Source organism: Leuresthes tenuis, unplaced genomic scaffold (genome assembly GCF_036924035.1).
Source record: "Leuresthes tenuis unplaced genomic scaffold, fLeuTen1.0.hap1 SCAF_24, whole genome shotgun sequence".
Taxonomy (NCBI): domain Eukaryota; kingdom Metazoa; phylum Chordata; class Actinopteri; order Atheriniformes; family Atherinopsidae; genus Leuresthes; species Leuresthes tenuis.
In genome coordinates, this window is record NW_027325378.1 from 15142998 (window position 1) to 15158429 (window position 15432).

General features: G+C 39.5%; 4 protein-coding genes across 4 annotated transcripts in view; 1 reads left to right on the forward strand and 3 right to left on the reverse strand.

Annotated features, from left to right (window-relative positions):
• tpk1 (thiamin pyrophosphokinase 1) overlaps nucleotides 1–2279 on the forward strand; it is a 67383-nt gene extending 65104 nt beyond the window's left edge. Inside the window, exon 9 of the mRNA XM_072378205.1 lies at nucleotides 1836–2279. Coding sequence (XP_072234306.1) covers nucleotides 1836–1981 — 146 coding nt within the window. The 3' untranslated portion in view covers nucleotides 1982–2279. The remainder of the gene's footprint in view (nucleotides 1–1835) is intronic.
• An 88-nt stretch (nucleotides 2280–2367) lies between these two features.
• On the reverse strand, nucleotides 2368–4172 carry sec61g (SEC61 translocon subunit gamma). The gene is made up of 4 exons (XM_072378206.1): nucleotides 4063–4172; nucleotides 3598–3701; nucleotides 3320–3422; nucleotides 2368–2496 (listed from the first exon to the last, which is right to left on the reverse strand). The coding sequence occupies exons 2-4, from the start codon at nucleotides 3689–3691 to the stop codon at nucleotides 2487–2489; spliced, it is 207 nt and encodes a 68-aa protein (XP_072234307.1). The 5' UTR covers nucleotides 3692–3701; nucleotides 4063–4172; the 3' UTR covers nucleotides 2368–2486.
• Nucleotides 4173–4234: 62 nt separating this feature from the next.
• On the reverse strand, nucleotides 4235–10685 carry LOC140284340 (retinol dehydrogenase 12). The gene is made up of 7 exons (XM_072378203.1): nucleotides 10603–10685; nucleotides 10105–10220; nucleotides 8012–8167; nucleotides 7775–7879; nucleotides 6645–6854; nucleotides 6266–6458; nucleotides 4235–6069 (listed from the first exon to the last, which is right to left on the reverse strand). Exons 1-7 carry the CDS (start codon nucleotides 10611–10613, stop codon nucleotides 5967–5969), a joined length of 894 nt encoding a protein of 297 aa, XP_072234304.1. The 5' UTR covers nucleotides 10614–10685; the 3' UTR covers nucleotides 4235–5966.
• Nucleotides 10686–12053: 1368 nt separating this feature from the next.
• LOC140284341 (retinol dehydrogenase 12) lies at nucleotides 12054–14545 on the reverse strand. The gene is made up of 7 exons (XM_072378204.1): nucleotides 14532–14545; nucleotides 14170–14285; nucleotides 13819–13974; nucleotides 13612–13716; nucleotides 13187–13396; nucleotides 12660–12852; nucleotides 12054–12294 (listed from the first exon to the last, which is right to left on the reverse strand). Exons 1-7 carry the CDS (start codon nucleotides 14543–14545, stop codon nucleotides 12192–12194), a joined length of 897 nt encoding a protein of 298 aa, XP_072234305.1. The 3' UTR covers nucleotides 12054–12191.
• Between the last annotated feature and the right edge of the window lie 887 nt (nucleotides 14546–15432).

Here is a 15432-nt window from a genome sequence, read left to right on the forward strand (position 1 = left end):
GGGAACATTAACTGAACCTCCTGACCCGGATCTGTGTGACTTTAAGCATCCCTCTGCTTCGAGTGTGGTGGTAAAACCAAAATGAATGTATTTACTGTGGCTTCTGAAACATGTTGTGATGGTTTGTGACATTTTAACAGCAGAGAGACAGCAATCTCTTAAAGCATCTTCACAATTAAGTCGCTTAATGGATGCACTGTAGTCGTCGTTGATTGTTTTAAAGATCAAAGATTGATACTAAACTAAGATTGATACTGGGCACTAAAAGAATTGGGCAGAGGTGATAGAGAAGTTAGCAGTAAAATCTCCTCTGAACCCCCCTTCCTGCTCTGGTTTGTGCTTCTTGAAGCACTAATCCTCCCAACACACTTTCAAACTGCTCATGATCCGCTGAAAAGCTTTCGATGAATAAGCACCACAGCTACTATTTTAGCACTTCTGAAGCAAACTGTTGCAGGTTTGCTTACCTCTACAGTCATAAATTCATCTCAGATGTCATTTGCTACTCATGGTAACTAGATTAATTTGAAGAAATAATACAGAGCCCTGCTGTAAATATTCTTGCCCTTTTCATATTAGACACGATTCAATAGCTCCCTTCTCAGGGAGCTCGCTCAGAGCTAATGCTGCATAAATAAACGTAAAAAACTGGTAATTGAAAAAAAGTGACTTGCCAGAGCACATATCTGCCATTTGGGCCCGGCGAAGCATTATCAAATGATTTGTTATGCGTTCCTTCGAGACCAATCATTTTTGCGTGGCTGGATTGAACGCATAATTATTCTGATCTTTATATAGATGAGTAACAGCGCTGTGTATTTCCTCAGAAGCTGTGCAGTCCTCCAAACGACATGATTGAATTTAATGAGTTTGCTTTTGAGGAAACACGATATGTTTTCTTGTCCTTCACTTGGGTCTTGCCGCTCAGGCAGACTCACACTGGTGGAATCTGATGCCACTTCACAAGAAAAAAAAATAAGAATACACAAAAAAAATGTAAGAATGTGAAGAGTTTCGAAGGTAATCAAAATCCAACAGTTAAAACTTTGAATAAGTGTTACAAAGCTATATTAGTAGTAATCATGACTCTTAGTTCTACATAGGAAAGAGCCTTCACAGCAGGCCGATGTGTTCCTGCAGGGAACCAGCAGATGGCAGAATCAGTCTTACACTGACAGCTGATAATACTTCAGTTCCCCTGTTTGGCCACTTGATGGCAGTGTTGCTCAATTGTCTGTTCAGGTTTGTACAGCTCAAATAATTTCCACTTCAACTTTCCACAGTGCAGTATTACGCATTTTAAACAGAAGACAGTACTCACTAAGTGTAGCTCTGCTTATTTTAGTGCTAAGTTTGGAGGCAGAAAAACCAACCAGCTGTATTTAACCTGTCGAGTACAACAAACTGTAAGTGAATTCCTGACCTGAATTTGTCCTTCTCAGTTTACTGTCCTTCACTCACTACTTGTCGTAATTAAGTCTTCCCAACATGTGACTTTCACACCCCAGTGGTCGCCTTTCCAGCTAGTGACTTTCATTTGAGAGGATTTGTTTGCTCTTCATTAACCAGAGAGTGGAAGTACTCTCAGTGGCCTCTCTATGATAAGCTTTGTGAATTTCAGTTGTTGTCTAGGGACTCATGCTGCTCCAGACCACAACTCCTCAAACAAGTCTTTAATACACAGCTACATCGTGACTGGTCAAGTATCACTAAGTACAAAAGTCACTGTTGCCCTATTAGAACTTATCAAATGTACTGACTGTAAGCAATTAAGTATCCAATGCGAATGGAATCGCTCAGCGAGGTAACTGTTAATATGCCTTTGCTCTGTTCAGATAACCAGGTCCTGCAGTTTGGGAAGCTGGTGAGCACCTCCAACACCTATGAACCCACCACCCCGGGAGACCCCAGGAAAGTTGTAACTGTGACCACAGACCAACCTCTGCTTTGGAGCATGGGCATCCATGCAAATGTGGAGTAACAAGAGCCATCATAGTATCAGACCATGCACCTTATCAACAGCACGAGGTAGAAGATGGTGAAAGCACCATTATACAAGGCCAAAAATGTTTATTAGAAGTCTCATACTCAGGGTGACGTGTCAGTATTATAACTTAAATCATCTCAGAACTGGTTAAAAAGCAACGATTGCTAATCCCGCACAACACGCGACAGCTTCCAGCATGTGCCTTTAATATCCATGTTCCTGTCCAACTGTGTTCTGTAACAGTAAACTATATACATCAACTAATGTGGAAGACAAGCAGTGCCTCATTTTTGTATTTGTGCCTTAGGATTGGTTCATCATAGCTCTTCTGGAAGTCCATGACTAAAAAAAAAAAAAAAACTGTAGAAAATGAATCAATCTTTGGGTTTCCACTTGTTTTATTTACACAACGACATATAAATGTTGAGCACAGAATGTAAAAATGGCATCCCTTCAGTCCCCCATCACACCAGTCTCCAGCGATATTGAAGTTTTTGCTTTAACCGCCGCTAGAAAAACAAAACAAAGGAAAGCAGTGTTAGCAACCACAGCTATAATAAAACAAAACTTACTAATTAAAACTAAATGCTACATCAGAAACCAACTCTATACAGCGACTGTGTGGCATTGAAAGATTGCAAACACTGTTACACTGAATATTGTGACTTTTAACAGCCTAAACAGGATTTCTATGTCGTCTTTAACGGTTCTAGAGAAAAGTGTTGCGCTTTTTTACCCTGATTTTTTTTTTTTTGCACTGTTTTACCATTTATTCGATCAAATCTGCATTTGTATTGAGTATTGATCAAATGTGTCCAATAAAGAAAATAAATAAACATTTGATTGTGTGTTCACTATGTTAGTTATTAAGGAACTTGATGAGTTCAATATTTTCTTATTCTACATTTTAATTTGAACCAATTCTGACAACATAATTACTAGATTTTGGTCTGTAAAGCATCAACGCAACTAAAAGGGTCTATAAGAGTTTTGTAACTCAAGTGCTCTTCAGACTGTAGATCTGGTTTTACAAATAAAATGCTTACAAATTAACGTTCATACGGATATTGAAATATTTAACTTGCCGTTGCATACCATACATGAATAAACATACAAACAAATATACTTCTGCTTTACCATTTGAATTTTAAGATAAGCGATAATGTTTGAAAGTTGCAGATAGACAAGAGAAGATCGTTTAGGTAAGTTTAACTGATCAGGCATCATGTAAATACAGCCGCTCCAGACAGAAAAGACACAAACAATATGGAATCAGGATAAATCTCAATCTCCTCCACTACTTTGAGCTCTTCTGAGGTGCGTTTTACTCACACAATGATGTTGTTGATGGGGATGTGAATAAGCTTGACAAAGAAACCAATGAAACCCATGATGGCAAACCCGATCGCTGTGGCCATGGCAATTTTCTGAAATTCTGAGAGGGGATCAAAAACAACCAACGTCAAAAATGCTGCAAGTTACAGGGGACGTGTATCCGCTGTACCAACAAAAGTCTACATTAATCACGGGAAGTGCAAGATACACTGGGTACGTGTTAAGTGTTGTCATTTCAACCGAAGACGGGACAAATCAATACGGTTCATTCCTACCTTTTCGGTCTGGTTTTGTGCACCTCTTTACAAGTCTTATGGAGTCTTTGACGAACTGCCGGCTAGGCTCAACAAACTGCATCACCTGATCCATGGTTTCTGGGCTGCGGGCAGGAAAGAAAAAGAGGTCAGAATTAAAGCTCTGATTACTCAACAGTGTTGACGTTAAATCAAACGGCATTAGCATATTATGGTATCAAGAACCCATTAGTCAGCAATATACCGTGTTTTCCATTGAATGTTTACTACTTAACCGGAAAAAAATCGTCCCTCTTATGTGTGAGATGTAATTTAAAAGACATCAACCTTAGTTCCTTCGAGTAGCTAACGTTATCCAAAGAGAAGCTAGTTATCACGTCGAATTAGCATTATATTTAGAGTCCGACAAATATAACTAAACGAACCTTTAGTTAATGGAATACTGTTTTCTAAAACAAACAAACAGAAAAAGATTTTTAAAGATACCTTTTAGTTGGTCTTTTTCCGACGTGTTGTTCGGTCTGAAGACAGTGGGAAGAGTCAGGGCCACGTAGCTTTCTCACGGCTTCGTCAGTAGAGAAACAGCGAAGAGCTGACGCAGCCTTAAAAGGCGCATGCGTGTAATGTTTTTCCATTTTGCCGGAATTATTGACTACACTGCCACCTGCAGGCAAGGAGGTTTACATACACTGACAAGTAGTTCCAATTACTACACAATAAAACACAATTTTACTGACTTCCTTAATATTTATTCCACTTTATAGATTCCATTGAACAGAAGTAGAATGGAGCGTTTAAATCTAAATGATTTCAAAGCATCAGACATTGCAAAATTACATACATTTACATTTGAATAATTATAATTTTATTACAACTAAATATACTTGCACATTCATGTTCATTGTCAATTTGCTTGCGTAATATTATTTTTCTAATAAAGCTGGAATAATTATACTCATATTCTACTTTTTTTGTCTTGCAAATACAAATAAATGATCGCTGTCTGTCTCATAAAATTGTATTTCAACATACGGTGCTGGAAGTTGGAAAAGTGTGAAAATAGCAAGCCAGGTTTTTGAAAATTCATTACACTGCATTGAAATTATTTTCAGTATAACTGAACAAGCTAACCCTCATATACTTTGAAACAAGGAGTTCTGAAACATAGAAAAAAAAAAGTGTGCTTCAAGAGAGATCAATTGTCCAAAATTTGAGATAAAATCAAATCAATCAGGAAATTACAATAGTTGTGGAATGGCCAAAAGGAAGCAATCCAATGTCAGATACAGGTGGAGATGCGTGCAACATACCTAAAAGTAGTATTTATTCAAAAGGAGGTAAAACCTGCTTCTGAGGCCTTCATTTTTCTGTCAAACACCACAACTCCTGATTTATTTGTTGAGGAAGTGAGTGAAAAACATTATTTGCTTTGTGGCATTTTTCAAGAACATCAACTTTATCTTTAAGTACTGTTACAACAAGATCAAACAAGATTAGATCCCTGTAACCACATATCTTGCTTATACCACATTCTTTTGGTAATTGGCACTCCCTCATGTGGTTTAGATTAAGATTAACACTGATTTGTTCTGGTATTTGAGCTTAATTATCTATACTTATACTATGGTATGCCAGTAGCAGGATTGCAGTGTTGCCTTTAATGCTTGGGACTGTAATTAATCAATCATGGGGTTAGTCACAAAATTTAGTCATCTATTTGAGTGGTGCTGGCTTTAAGAGTGAAGACCTCATCTCTCTCATTTTTAATTCTACTTAAATGACTGTGTTAATAATGGTGAGTTACCAGGCAGCGTCCTTAGTGAATGTCATGTTTGGAGCTATATATGTTATAAAAATGAGAGCTCAAGTGTCATATGCAATCTGCAATGATTAGGAAATTGCAAAGTAAAACTCTGTGAAATGTATAAGACACCTCAGTTCATTTACATACAAAGCAGGACCATGTTAATATTGCCTCAAGATGGCGCAATATCTGCTCTCTAAACAGAAGACTAACTAAACAAAGAATGCCCTCATCAGTAAATGCCCTTTAAATAGATAATACAGTGAAAATGTTTTTTGACATTGTTAAATTCTGCTCACAAACCGATAACATTTTGAGCGTCAGAAAATTCTAAAAAACTAATTTACACAGGAATATAAAGCATGCAGCTTTTACGATGATACTGTTTGACTACAACATATGATTTGTCCTTGATAATATATATTTAAAAAAAGTCATTTTTGGACTCTACTGCACTTAAAGCCATAACATACAACCTTTTTACAAGAGTAACATTAACGGATCTATAAAAGTGCTTAACAGTTTTTTTTTTGTTGTTGTTTAACATTTACACAGAAAATACAACATCTTTCACGGCACAGTTAATTCACTGCCAGGCGATGCCAAGCATGTTGCAGCTGACCTCCCACAGCTTCTGGGCTAAGTCATCATCAGCGCCACTCCTTGAGCACCTTGCAGGGGCGCAGTCACTGAACACAAAACAGGGACAGAGGGTGGTCAAATGTGCGAGTGTTTAAAAAAAAAAAAAAAGGATAAACACTGTAAACTCTACAATGAGTACAAAGTGCCCTTGTGTTCGTGAGCAGGTCAGAGTCATGAGCAGATTGAAGTCGGTGCTCCAAAAGTTCTCCTTTTGTTTAAACAGTACAATTATCTGAAAGTTACCTGAAGTACCCTCCACTCAGGCTCTCCAGGCCTGGTTCCACAGCACAGTAGATGGTGGTCTGTGCTCCCTCCACTGTTGTCTTGGTGAAAATCCTGAAGATCTTCACTGCCACCTGGATACACTGGTGCTGATGCCTCCACAGGTCGGACTGTACGACTCCCGGATGAAGAGAGAACACACTCACCCCTGTACCTGCAACACATGCACAGACACCTACCTGGTCACCAACAAAAATGCAGCACATTTATGCAAATACATACAAACTTGTATGACTTGCCAGACTTTTTAAAAATCACTCTGCTGCTATGCTACAATTAATATATTGCTAGTTCTCTGTCTCATTGCTAATTAATTCATTTCTTGAAAACCTTCCTTTACCTTGTAACCTCTTGGCAAGAGAGCGTGCAAAGAGGACGTTAGCCAGTTTGCTCTGTCCGTAGGCCTTCATGGTATCGTAACTCCTTTCACTGTTGATGTCGTCCAGTCGAAGCCCAGTCCAGGTGTGGGCCACCGAGGCCACCACAACAATACGGGCGGGAGCTGAACGCTTGATGAGGTCAAGTAGCAGGTAGGTCAACAGGACATGGCCTGTGAAAATCGTGAATCCTATAACTTAACAGTATTGTCTCAATAGCTGCACAGCTTTGGATTCTAAGACGGTTATGGACCTTCTTCATACACACACATGAACTGAGACAATCCTGAATTTCTCTCCATCCATAGAACCTGACTTACTCACACACAGATATCTTGCAACATCCTTGTGCTTATTCAGCCTCAGTGCTGTAGAGAATAAAACTAAAGTGTCATAAGAGGATTCATGCCTGCTTATGATGTATATACAGGGTCCCTAATACACTATAAAAACTGGGAGGGGAGGGCCTGTTAGAAAATTATTTCTGCTTGGGGAACGCACTCACAATGGCTTCTCCGTCAAAGTTCACATGTGGGTGGACTTCAATTGTTCTCCATTTCCTGTTTTACTCTCGACCTAAACATTATCACTATTTAAAGTTCAAATGCACACAATACGAAGGATGTTTGGAAATGTAAGAAGGCATGTGCACATGTCTTTATGTGTGTATCCGGTTGTTCATATGTGGGTGGGTGACAGTGTTCCAGCACAGAGTGCTCACACTGCTGACAGCCTGTGACAAAAATAACGTGGGGGGGGACATCTTCTGGAAGGAAGTCACAGACTAATGCAGTTGAAAACATCCTAATGAAAGCAGTAACTTCAGATTATTTCTAGACTGAAGGGTTTGTCAGGACAGCTGTACAGGTTTTAAGACCAAATCCATCTTCTCTCTTTCTAATCTCACATTAAAATCATTCAAAGAAGCAGCCTGACGGATATATTCATGTTAAATAAGTAATCAAGTCTAAAGACTTTTTTTAAATGTATTTTCCAGTTAAACTTCAGTCAGCCAAACTATTTTCCTGCATTTGACAAAGTACAAGAAACTAAATTCATATCCAGGTCATGAAAAAAAAGCAGAACAACTTACCCAAATGATTTACTCCCAGCTGCATTTCAAACCCATCAGCTGTCTTAGAATAGGGACACATCATAATGCCTGCATTGTTTATCAGGATATTCACCTCTTTCTCCTCTGAAAATAACCACGTAAAGTGCGTATTAGATCTTGAAGAAACAGCAAACGCACAGCTATAACCAACCCATTAACAATTGGAATCTCTTTCTGAGGCTTGTATCGATCATGTGTTGATTATCAGCAGCCCACCTCTGTTGATGACTTCAGCAAAGGCCTTGATGGACTTGGTATCAGAAAGATCCAGTTTCCTGATGAACACGTTTTCATTTCCTGTGTCCTCCAAGATTTCGGTCCGTGCTTCCTCTGCTCTCTCTAGGTCTCTGCACGCCATGATAATGCGGGCACCTAAAGGGCGATGGCCAGCAACAAGTTGGTGACATGATGATGTCACATTCTTCCCATCCATCACAACTTTACATCCCATCTCTCCAGTTAAGTAAACTCAAAACTAATTGTTTCTGTGTACTCGACCCCTTCCTGTTGAACCCTCATTTTCCCTACTCAGGTGGTGCTTACACAATCCATGACAGCTATTAGGGTTAGGGTCACAATAAACTGCATTACTATAATGAATTTTTAAAAAAAAAACTTAAAAGGTTCTATATTGATATTCACAATTCATTGAAAACGTTCAACATCAAACTCAAAACAGCTGCAGCTTTGCTCATTTGGAGGCACACAAAGCTAACATAATCAAAAAGGTAATGAAGTCCCTAAATCTTCTTGTACTTTTGATCATCCGCTAAGCTCTCGCTCAGGATCTCATTTAGTCAACTGCTTCCCTTGCTTTAACACAAGACTCTCTCAACTGTGTCATTTTCATTCGCTGCTGACACAAATGGCCACACATTCCCCTTAATGAGCACAGAAAGGGGTTTTGAGGACATGTGCACACACCCTTTCCCTCAGCCAAACAAACATTCATGCACGCCCATAAAAACTAACATATAGAGACTACACCACCGTGCACCACAAACACTCACACAAACAAAATAACTGCTGTGCTCAGCAATTAAGAAAGAGGCGAGTCATTAATCATTTGGAGCGTAGCGTCTGTGTCCCATCACTGTGTCTTTGTCTCTGTCCTGTAACTCCCATGTGGGAAAACCCAATTGTTCCCACATTACCAAAGCAGCTACATTTATTTAATTCAATTAAACAATAAATGGAAAGTTGAAATAGTCTATTATAAACCAGCCAGTGATTACACAGCGACTCCTTTTGTAAGTAGCCTAATAACGGCAAACATTTCACTTTGTCAGAGTATCAAATTGACCAAAACACGTCTTTTTACCCAACAAAATAATGACATAAACTGCTGTGATTCAGTTTGATTCTCCATGGTAGGATAGTGCTGCCCCCAGGTATCACTGACTTATGAATCTGTGTAAAATCTAATCATGCTGTCATCATGTCATTGCATAATTCCATTTACTGAAAGATGATACCATTATTTGACAGCGAATCCTCCAGAAGCAAGAAGCACGATTCCATTCATTCACTCCTGAGGCGATTGTTCTTATTGTGCTGTGTCTTTTTTTTTCCATCTCTCACATTGCTCTGTCATCATTTGATTTATAACAGCGAAGATCCTCTTTTTGGTACACATCATCAAATGTGAAAAAAAAAAAAAAATGAATGCCACTTGCACTTTCATTTACCAAACAAAAGCTATTATTTATTTTAGACACTGTCAAACGCATGGAAGTTGATTACAAAAAGTGGCAAGGCTATTCCTCATGCTGGGCCTAAGATGAATAAACAAATCAAATTAAGTATGCAGTATTTTTTATATGCCTTACTGGGTCTGTGTGTGCGCATGCATGGCTGCACCCTCCAAACTCTCTTTGTTGTCTGTCAGGCTCGGGAGGGAAGCAGACCCTCACAATGCTCCCTCTGTCCGCTTGACGCCTCATTTGCTTTGCATCACTGCCATCTGTCTATCACTCAGATTGGTAAAATGTTCAGCAAGGTGGCAACTGTAGTTAACATATTCAAACTATTTCCCAATTCCATTTAGTCTTGGACAAGATTTTAAGGTATGCCAAGGTTACGTGCTATCTTGATGCAGCTGATATTCCCTCCATATATAATGAAGTTGAAGTAAAACAGATGAATTAACAGTTAAATATCAGACTCAATAACTCTCAACCACCGAGGCATTACAAGTGTTAGATATGAGGAAAAGCGCAGAGTGCTGTATGTAAAGTCACAGTTTAAAAGTTACTGACAGTGAAAGAGACAGGTGACCAGGACATGGACAGACACACAGCTGGGCCTACCTCTCTTTGCCAAGTCCTTGGCAGTTTCTTTGCCAATACCAGTGTTGGCTCCTGTGATGATGACTGTTTTCCCATCTAACCTCTCCTCAGATGACCAACGGTTACAGCATACACTCCTGAACAGCACACACACACACAAAAAAAAAAAACGCCATAGGCCCACACCTTCATCACGAGTACAGGTAAGGTTTTTTTTAATCCAAGTTTTTCAGTTATTGATATCCAACACATATCTGTCTAAGTAATTACTGTGGTAGGTAGCATGGGCTCAATGATAACAGTTTTAAATCTTATGAAAACGTCAAATGAATTTAAAAATATATTTTTTTTAACTTTTAAGAGGATTTGCACAAATAGTTGCGAATAACTAGTCTAATAACGACACCAAATGGCCTATGGTAGCAGTCTGTAGTTTAATCTGCTTAACATTTTTGACATTCCTCTTATCAATGGAGTCAGCTGCCAAACCGTTTAGCTTATAGAAATGCTTTCTCCTACCTGCAGTACATTCTTCCTCGATAGAAACTGATTTCCACTTTAGGATCGGTGAAATGAGCCGCGCACCTCCTCCAGTCCTCATCCAACAGTTCATCAGCGGGTTTCGTGCTTGTCATCTCTCCCCACCCCGCTGCGTTTGTTTCACAGCTCACGGCTGGGCCAATCAGAAGCGAGCTGCCGCATAATTGATTCACAACTTACAGGCTGTGGAACAGGCGGCTCTCCTGTTGCCTTCCTGTTGCTGTCTGAGAGCTCCGTCACGGAGAGAGCGCTCCCCCCAAAAAAAACTCACACCAAATCTCATCCAGTTTGATTTTAGCTGAAGTGTTGCGGAAGTGGAAGTGAAACAAATTCATTTATTCTGTTGTATCTCTGAGATGTAGGTTTCTTTTTTTTCTGCATGATGATATTGCAGCATTGTTTTCCAGCCACCAGAGGTCCCTCGAATTGCTCAAGGGGCCCGCAACAATTGGCATGGGTCCAAAGAAATAGCTGTCAATTACAGAAAGTTATTACAGGGAGATTTCTAGCAACTACAAAACAACAAACAAAAGAGACAAAACAACCACAAACAAGAAAAAACTAACAGACAAAAGACTTGAAAGACTAAAATACCTCACAATTCTAAATTAATTAAGGAGCTGGTTACTTTGTTATCATGGGAAATCATAAGGGATATCAGAAATCAGGAGTGCCATGCCAGCATGCAGGGATGCAACTGACTTAAGATGAAAATGTAAGATGGGATTGCCTGTTGTCTTTAGCCGTTGCCTCCTGGCATCATTAGAGCATCTTCTGCTGATGCACAAAAGTGGATGTTGGTCAACATCACATTTATTATTATTTTTTATAAGGAGATCTTGTCAGCTCTACAAAGTGACAGAATCAAGATTAGATATCAAACGTGCGTTTTGTCAGTGTTTAGTAAAGGATCCTCCCCAGTCACAGAAGTCTTGAAAGGTCATTTTTGATGCACAGACTCCTACCATCTTGATGAGATTTTAGGGATATGATTAAATAAATCAACCTGTTCTCAAAAGAGACAATGTCTTGAGACAATGAAATGATCAATTTCAGTTTTAAAATTCATAGTTGCAGGCACTGCCTTTCTAGACCTTTATACAGAACAATTGTGGACATGCAGAACGTCAGATACAAAACAACTAAAACATCCAAATAAAGTTATAGAAAAACAAAATGTCAAAAGTACCCCAGAAATGCAAAATTACAAAAAAAAACAATGAAATGTCTATAAAAAGGAGGCAAAACAAAAAGACACACAACTTCTGAAAGATGCAAAGTGGATAGAAAGGAACACAATTTAATGACAATTTAAAACTAGTTGGGGATATTCTTTATTTACTGTCTTCTTGTCTTCCACTTGCGTATTACAATCTCAGCCTTCATAGCTCTTCTACCAGACAAAACGTTTCAATATCATGCCAGACATGCTTTTTGTCCTCTCACACAAATCATATCCATCACATGCATAAGATTCTGTTAAACTAGGAAGGTTTTAGCATAAAATATGAAAAGGGTATTCCTGAAGGTACGTATATGTGCTGCTGGACAGCATGTGGGCGAGCTGTTTATCTCCAGCGGATGCCTAGCAGGTGGCAGCTCACAGCCCACAGCTTCAAGGCGGTGCCATCATCCTGAACTGCCCTGCAGTTGTTTGCACACGCACAGTCCCTGTGAGGAAAACCAAGAAGAGGAAATTAACAACGAGTATTACCTCCTTTTATGATCTGTATTTCTGTTGGAATTAAATGCTTCTGTGCGCATGACATTAAATCTCATATGTTATACTCCTCCTTGGTGGAATGGTTTGAATGGATTTGCTTTCCCAGTGTATCTCAACGATAGGAGAATACTTTGCAATACTTTGGTGAACTGCACCATTCACAGGGTCCAAGAAATGACATTATCCCTTCGTTTATATTTGCCAGGTTTTATGTAGCATGAAATTTTAATGTTATTTTATGAGAGGCATGGTTTGACTAATTTCAGTTAGCAGCAATAGTACTATTGTTGGTGCAATGGCATTTTCAACTGACCTGTAGAATCCACCAGTGACCATCTGGTTCTCAGGAGTAACGGTGCAGTAGATGGTAGTGTAGGCTCCCTCTGCTGGGGTCCTGATCAGGAAACTGAAAGCCTTGACTAAATCCACAAGAGGGCGCCTTACGTATCTTGTTATTTCAGTGTTCACTATGCCAGGATCCACCGCGACTGCCATCACACCTAGAGCTGGAGGGCAAGATATGAATCAGCAAGAGAGGTCCACCTTCTCACTGATGCGTTTGTTTGCATTTCAACTTTAAAAACCTTGATTATAATTTAGAATGAGTCTTAATTCCATCATCACATTACTGTCAGACTTTATGGGTATCCTGAGGAAATATGTCTGCCTGCTCTGTTTCTTTCCCAGAGCTGTTGTGGTTGAAGCATGAGACTCTCACACTGGTAAGAGATGCAGATCCTTTTTTTCTTTATTATGCACAAGAAAATAGACTGAGGAACAGAAAGACTCTTGTAATGAAACATACATCGTCAGTATCTGTTCCCCAGCTACACAGCATACCCTCAGTCCTTTTGGCCAGCTCTCTGGTGAACAGCACATTGGCCAGCTTGCTCTGGGCATAGGCTCTGACAGGGTGGTACCCTTTTGCTCCATCCAGGTCATCGAACTGGATCTTGCCCATGGCATGAGCGGCCGATGACAGGTTGATAACCCGGGATGGGGAAGAGTGCTTCAACAGGTCCAGCAGGAGGAAGGTCAAAAAGAAGTGACCTGAGTAGGCAGAGATTGAGTGGAAGTAGACCGAAAGATGAGGAATTCTGAGCAAGAGAAAACAGCACAAGGCATAGAAAGTAGAACCAAAAAAAAAAGAAATTTCAAGAATGACTCACTGAGTGTTTGTTCAAAACATCCCCGGCATAAACTAAGCTTAAAAAAAGTGTTCTGTAACAAATGTTCTGTATTTCTTCAAAGTTTTTATCTCCTACCCAGGTGATTGACTCCAAACTGCATCTCATAACCATCCACTGTCCTGGCATAAGGACAAATAGCCACGCCTGCATTGTTAATCAGGTAGTGAAGAGCCTTCTCCGCTGAAAAAACAGAATATGCGCATGACAGTTTTTTTAAAAACATGTTTAGCTGTATTCTTACGACCCTCTCTGACTGTGTGTGTGCATGCGTGTGTCACCCACTGTTGTAGATGCTCTCGGCAAACAGACATATCGATTTGGTGTCAGCCAGATCCAGCTGCCTGACGACTACCTTGGCTCCATTCACATCCCTCATGATGTCAGAAGCAGCTTGTTCTCCTTTGGTCATGTCTCTACATGCCAGAATCACCCGAGCACCTACAGAGGAGAGATTTAGTCCTCCTAATGGTGAATGGGTTTGCATGTACATGCACGCCAGAATTTGAGTACGATTATAGTTTTTGGTTATCTTTAACAAAGTCAATGCTGGTCCTTCTGATTGTAATCAATCTGTTTATCGCTTGATTTAGGTCAGTTTGTGAACTTATGAAGCTTTAAAAACTTTTTGCTTGCCTCTTGCAGCCAGGTCTTTGACTGTTTCTTTGCCTATTCCAGTGTTGCCCCCTGTTACTATAGCAGTTTTCCCTTCCAGAGTCACATCTGAGGTCCATTTGAGAAAGAACAGAGACCTGAGAAAGAAGGCATGAGACTTAAATAAGTAATGTACAAATGATCTTGAAAAATCTAACAATTTACTCTAAAGAGAAAAAAATTCAAGGGAACAAGTCTGAGTGCAGTACGTTTGTTTAAAGTCAGGGTAATTAGAAGGTGTGCGATGTGTTTCACCGCAGACCAAACAGTCAACGCCAGAAACAACAGTCAACTATTTGCACCCTTTTTTCTGGTCGTAATGTTATACTTGAGAAATATCTTACCTGATAGCTTGCATCTCTGGAGTTAGAAGTTAGTGACACCTAAATTCCACCTAAATTCCACCGAGAATTTGAGAATTCTTTTTGTTTCACTGAGGATGTTTCAAGAGTCAGGTCCAGTGATGTGGTGGAGAGGAAGGCGCAGAATTGAGAAAGTGAAGAAGGGACTGCTTCATTTTCCCTTTAAATGGTTTACAGTGCATTGGGAGGCTGTCATTTGGTCTGAATGCTCCTCTGTTTAAAGTCTAAATGCTCTTCTGTTCAAAGTCTTCTGATTAGTTATTGTAACAAATCAATTACGGCTGAATTTCAAATTGGGACTCTGATGAGCAGTCACATGGCAAGTGATGTTATAAAGTATTTCAATGAGACTACTGAACAGAGAACGAGTTTTGTATTTAGTTCCAGTTTGACAATACACCCCATTCTGAACGAGTTTAGATGTTGAGTTTAGAATTTTTGTTGTACTCTTTACTTTTCAGTTTTTCCCACTGTCTGCCTTAGAATTACTACTGCATGTATCCATGGTGTCTGCCAGGGATGTAGAGGGTGATGTAGAGGATTTTTATCTAACTAAATGCAGAAATATCATAGTCACAAACAAATTAAGCATCTTAACGTAGATAGATCACAATCCAGATTTTTTGAGATTTGACTTCAAGAAATTAGTCATATTTCAAAGATCTTATGTCTTGAGAGCAAAATCATTATCCCTGAAAGCAACGAGAAACTCCATCAGCTAACTAACCTTAGCTGTCAAGATCCTCTGCAAGATTGCATGAGAAATTCAAAACCTGTTTCCACAGGTGGAACGAGTGTAATTTCAGCATTTCATTAATGTGGATTTTCTGGTGCTTTCCGTGGGTCGACACTATCACCTGCACAGAGTACATTAGGCTGTTAC

Excerpts from the sequence above, each read along its gene's own strand:
- sec61g (XM_072378206.1), bottom strand. The coding sequence starts at position 3,691 with ATGGATCAGGTGATGCAGTTTGTTGAGCCTAGCCGGCAGTTCGTCAAA. Across the intron at positions 3,423-3,597 it reads CACAAAACCAGACCGAAAAG|AATTTCAGAAAATTGCCATG; the intron begins GTAGGAATGAAC and ends ATCCCCTCTCAG.
- LOC140284340 (XM_072378203.1), bottom strand. Across the intron at positions 7,880-8,011 it reads TGCTGAAGTCATCAACAGAG|AGGAGAAAGAGGTGAATATC; the intron begins GTGGGCTGCTGA and ends GGTTATTTTCAG. Across the intron at positions 6,070-6,265 it reads CTGAGTGGAGGGTACTTCAG|TGACTGCGCCCCTGCAAGGT; the intron begins GTAACTTTCAGA and ends TTTTGTGTTCAG.
- LOC140284341 (XM_072378204.1), bottom strand. Across the intron at positions 13,717-13,818 it reads TGCCGAGAGCATCTACAACA|CGGAGAAGGCTCTTCACTAC; the intron begins GTGGGTGACACA and ends CTGTTTTTTCAG. Across the intron at positions 13,397-13,611 it reads GTTTGGAGTCAATCACCTGG|GTCACTTCTTTTTGACCTTC; the intron begins GTAGGAGATAAA and ends CTGCCTACTCAG.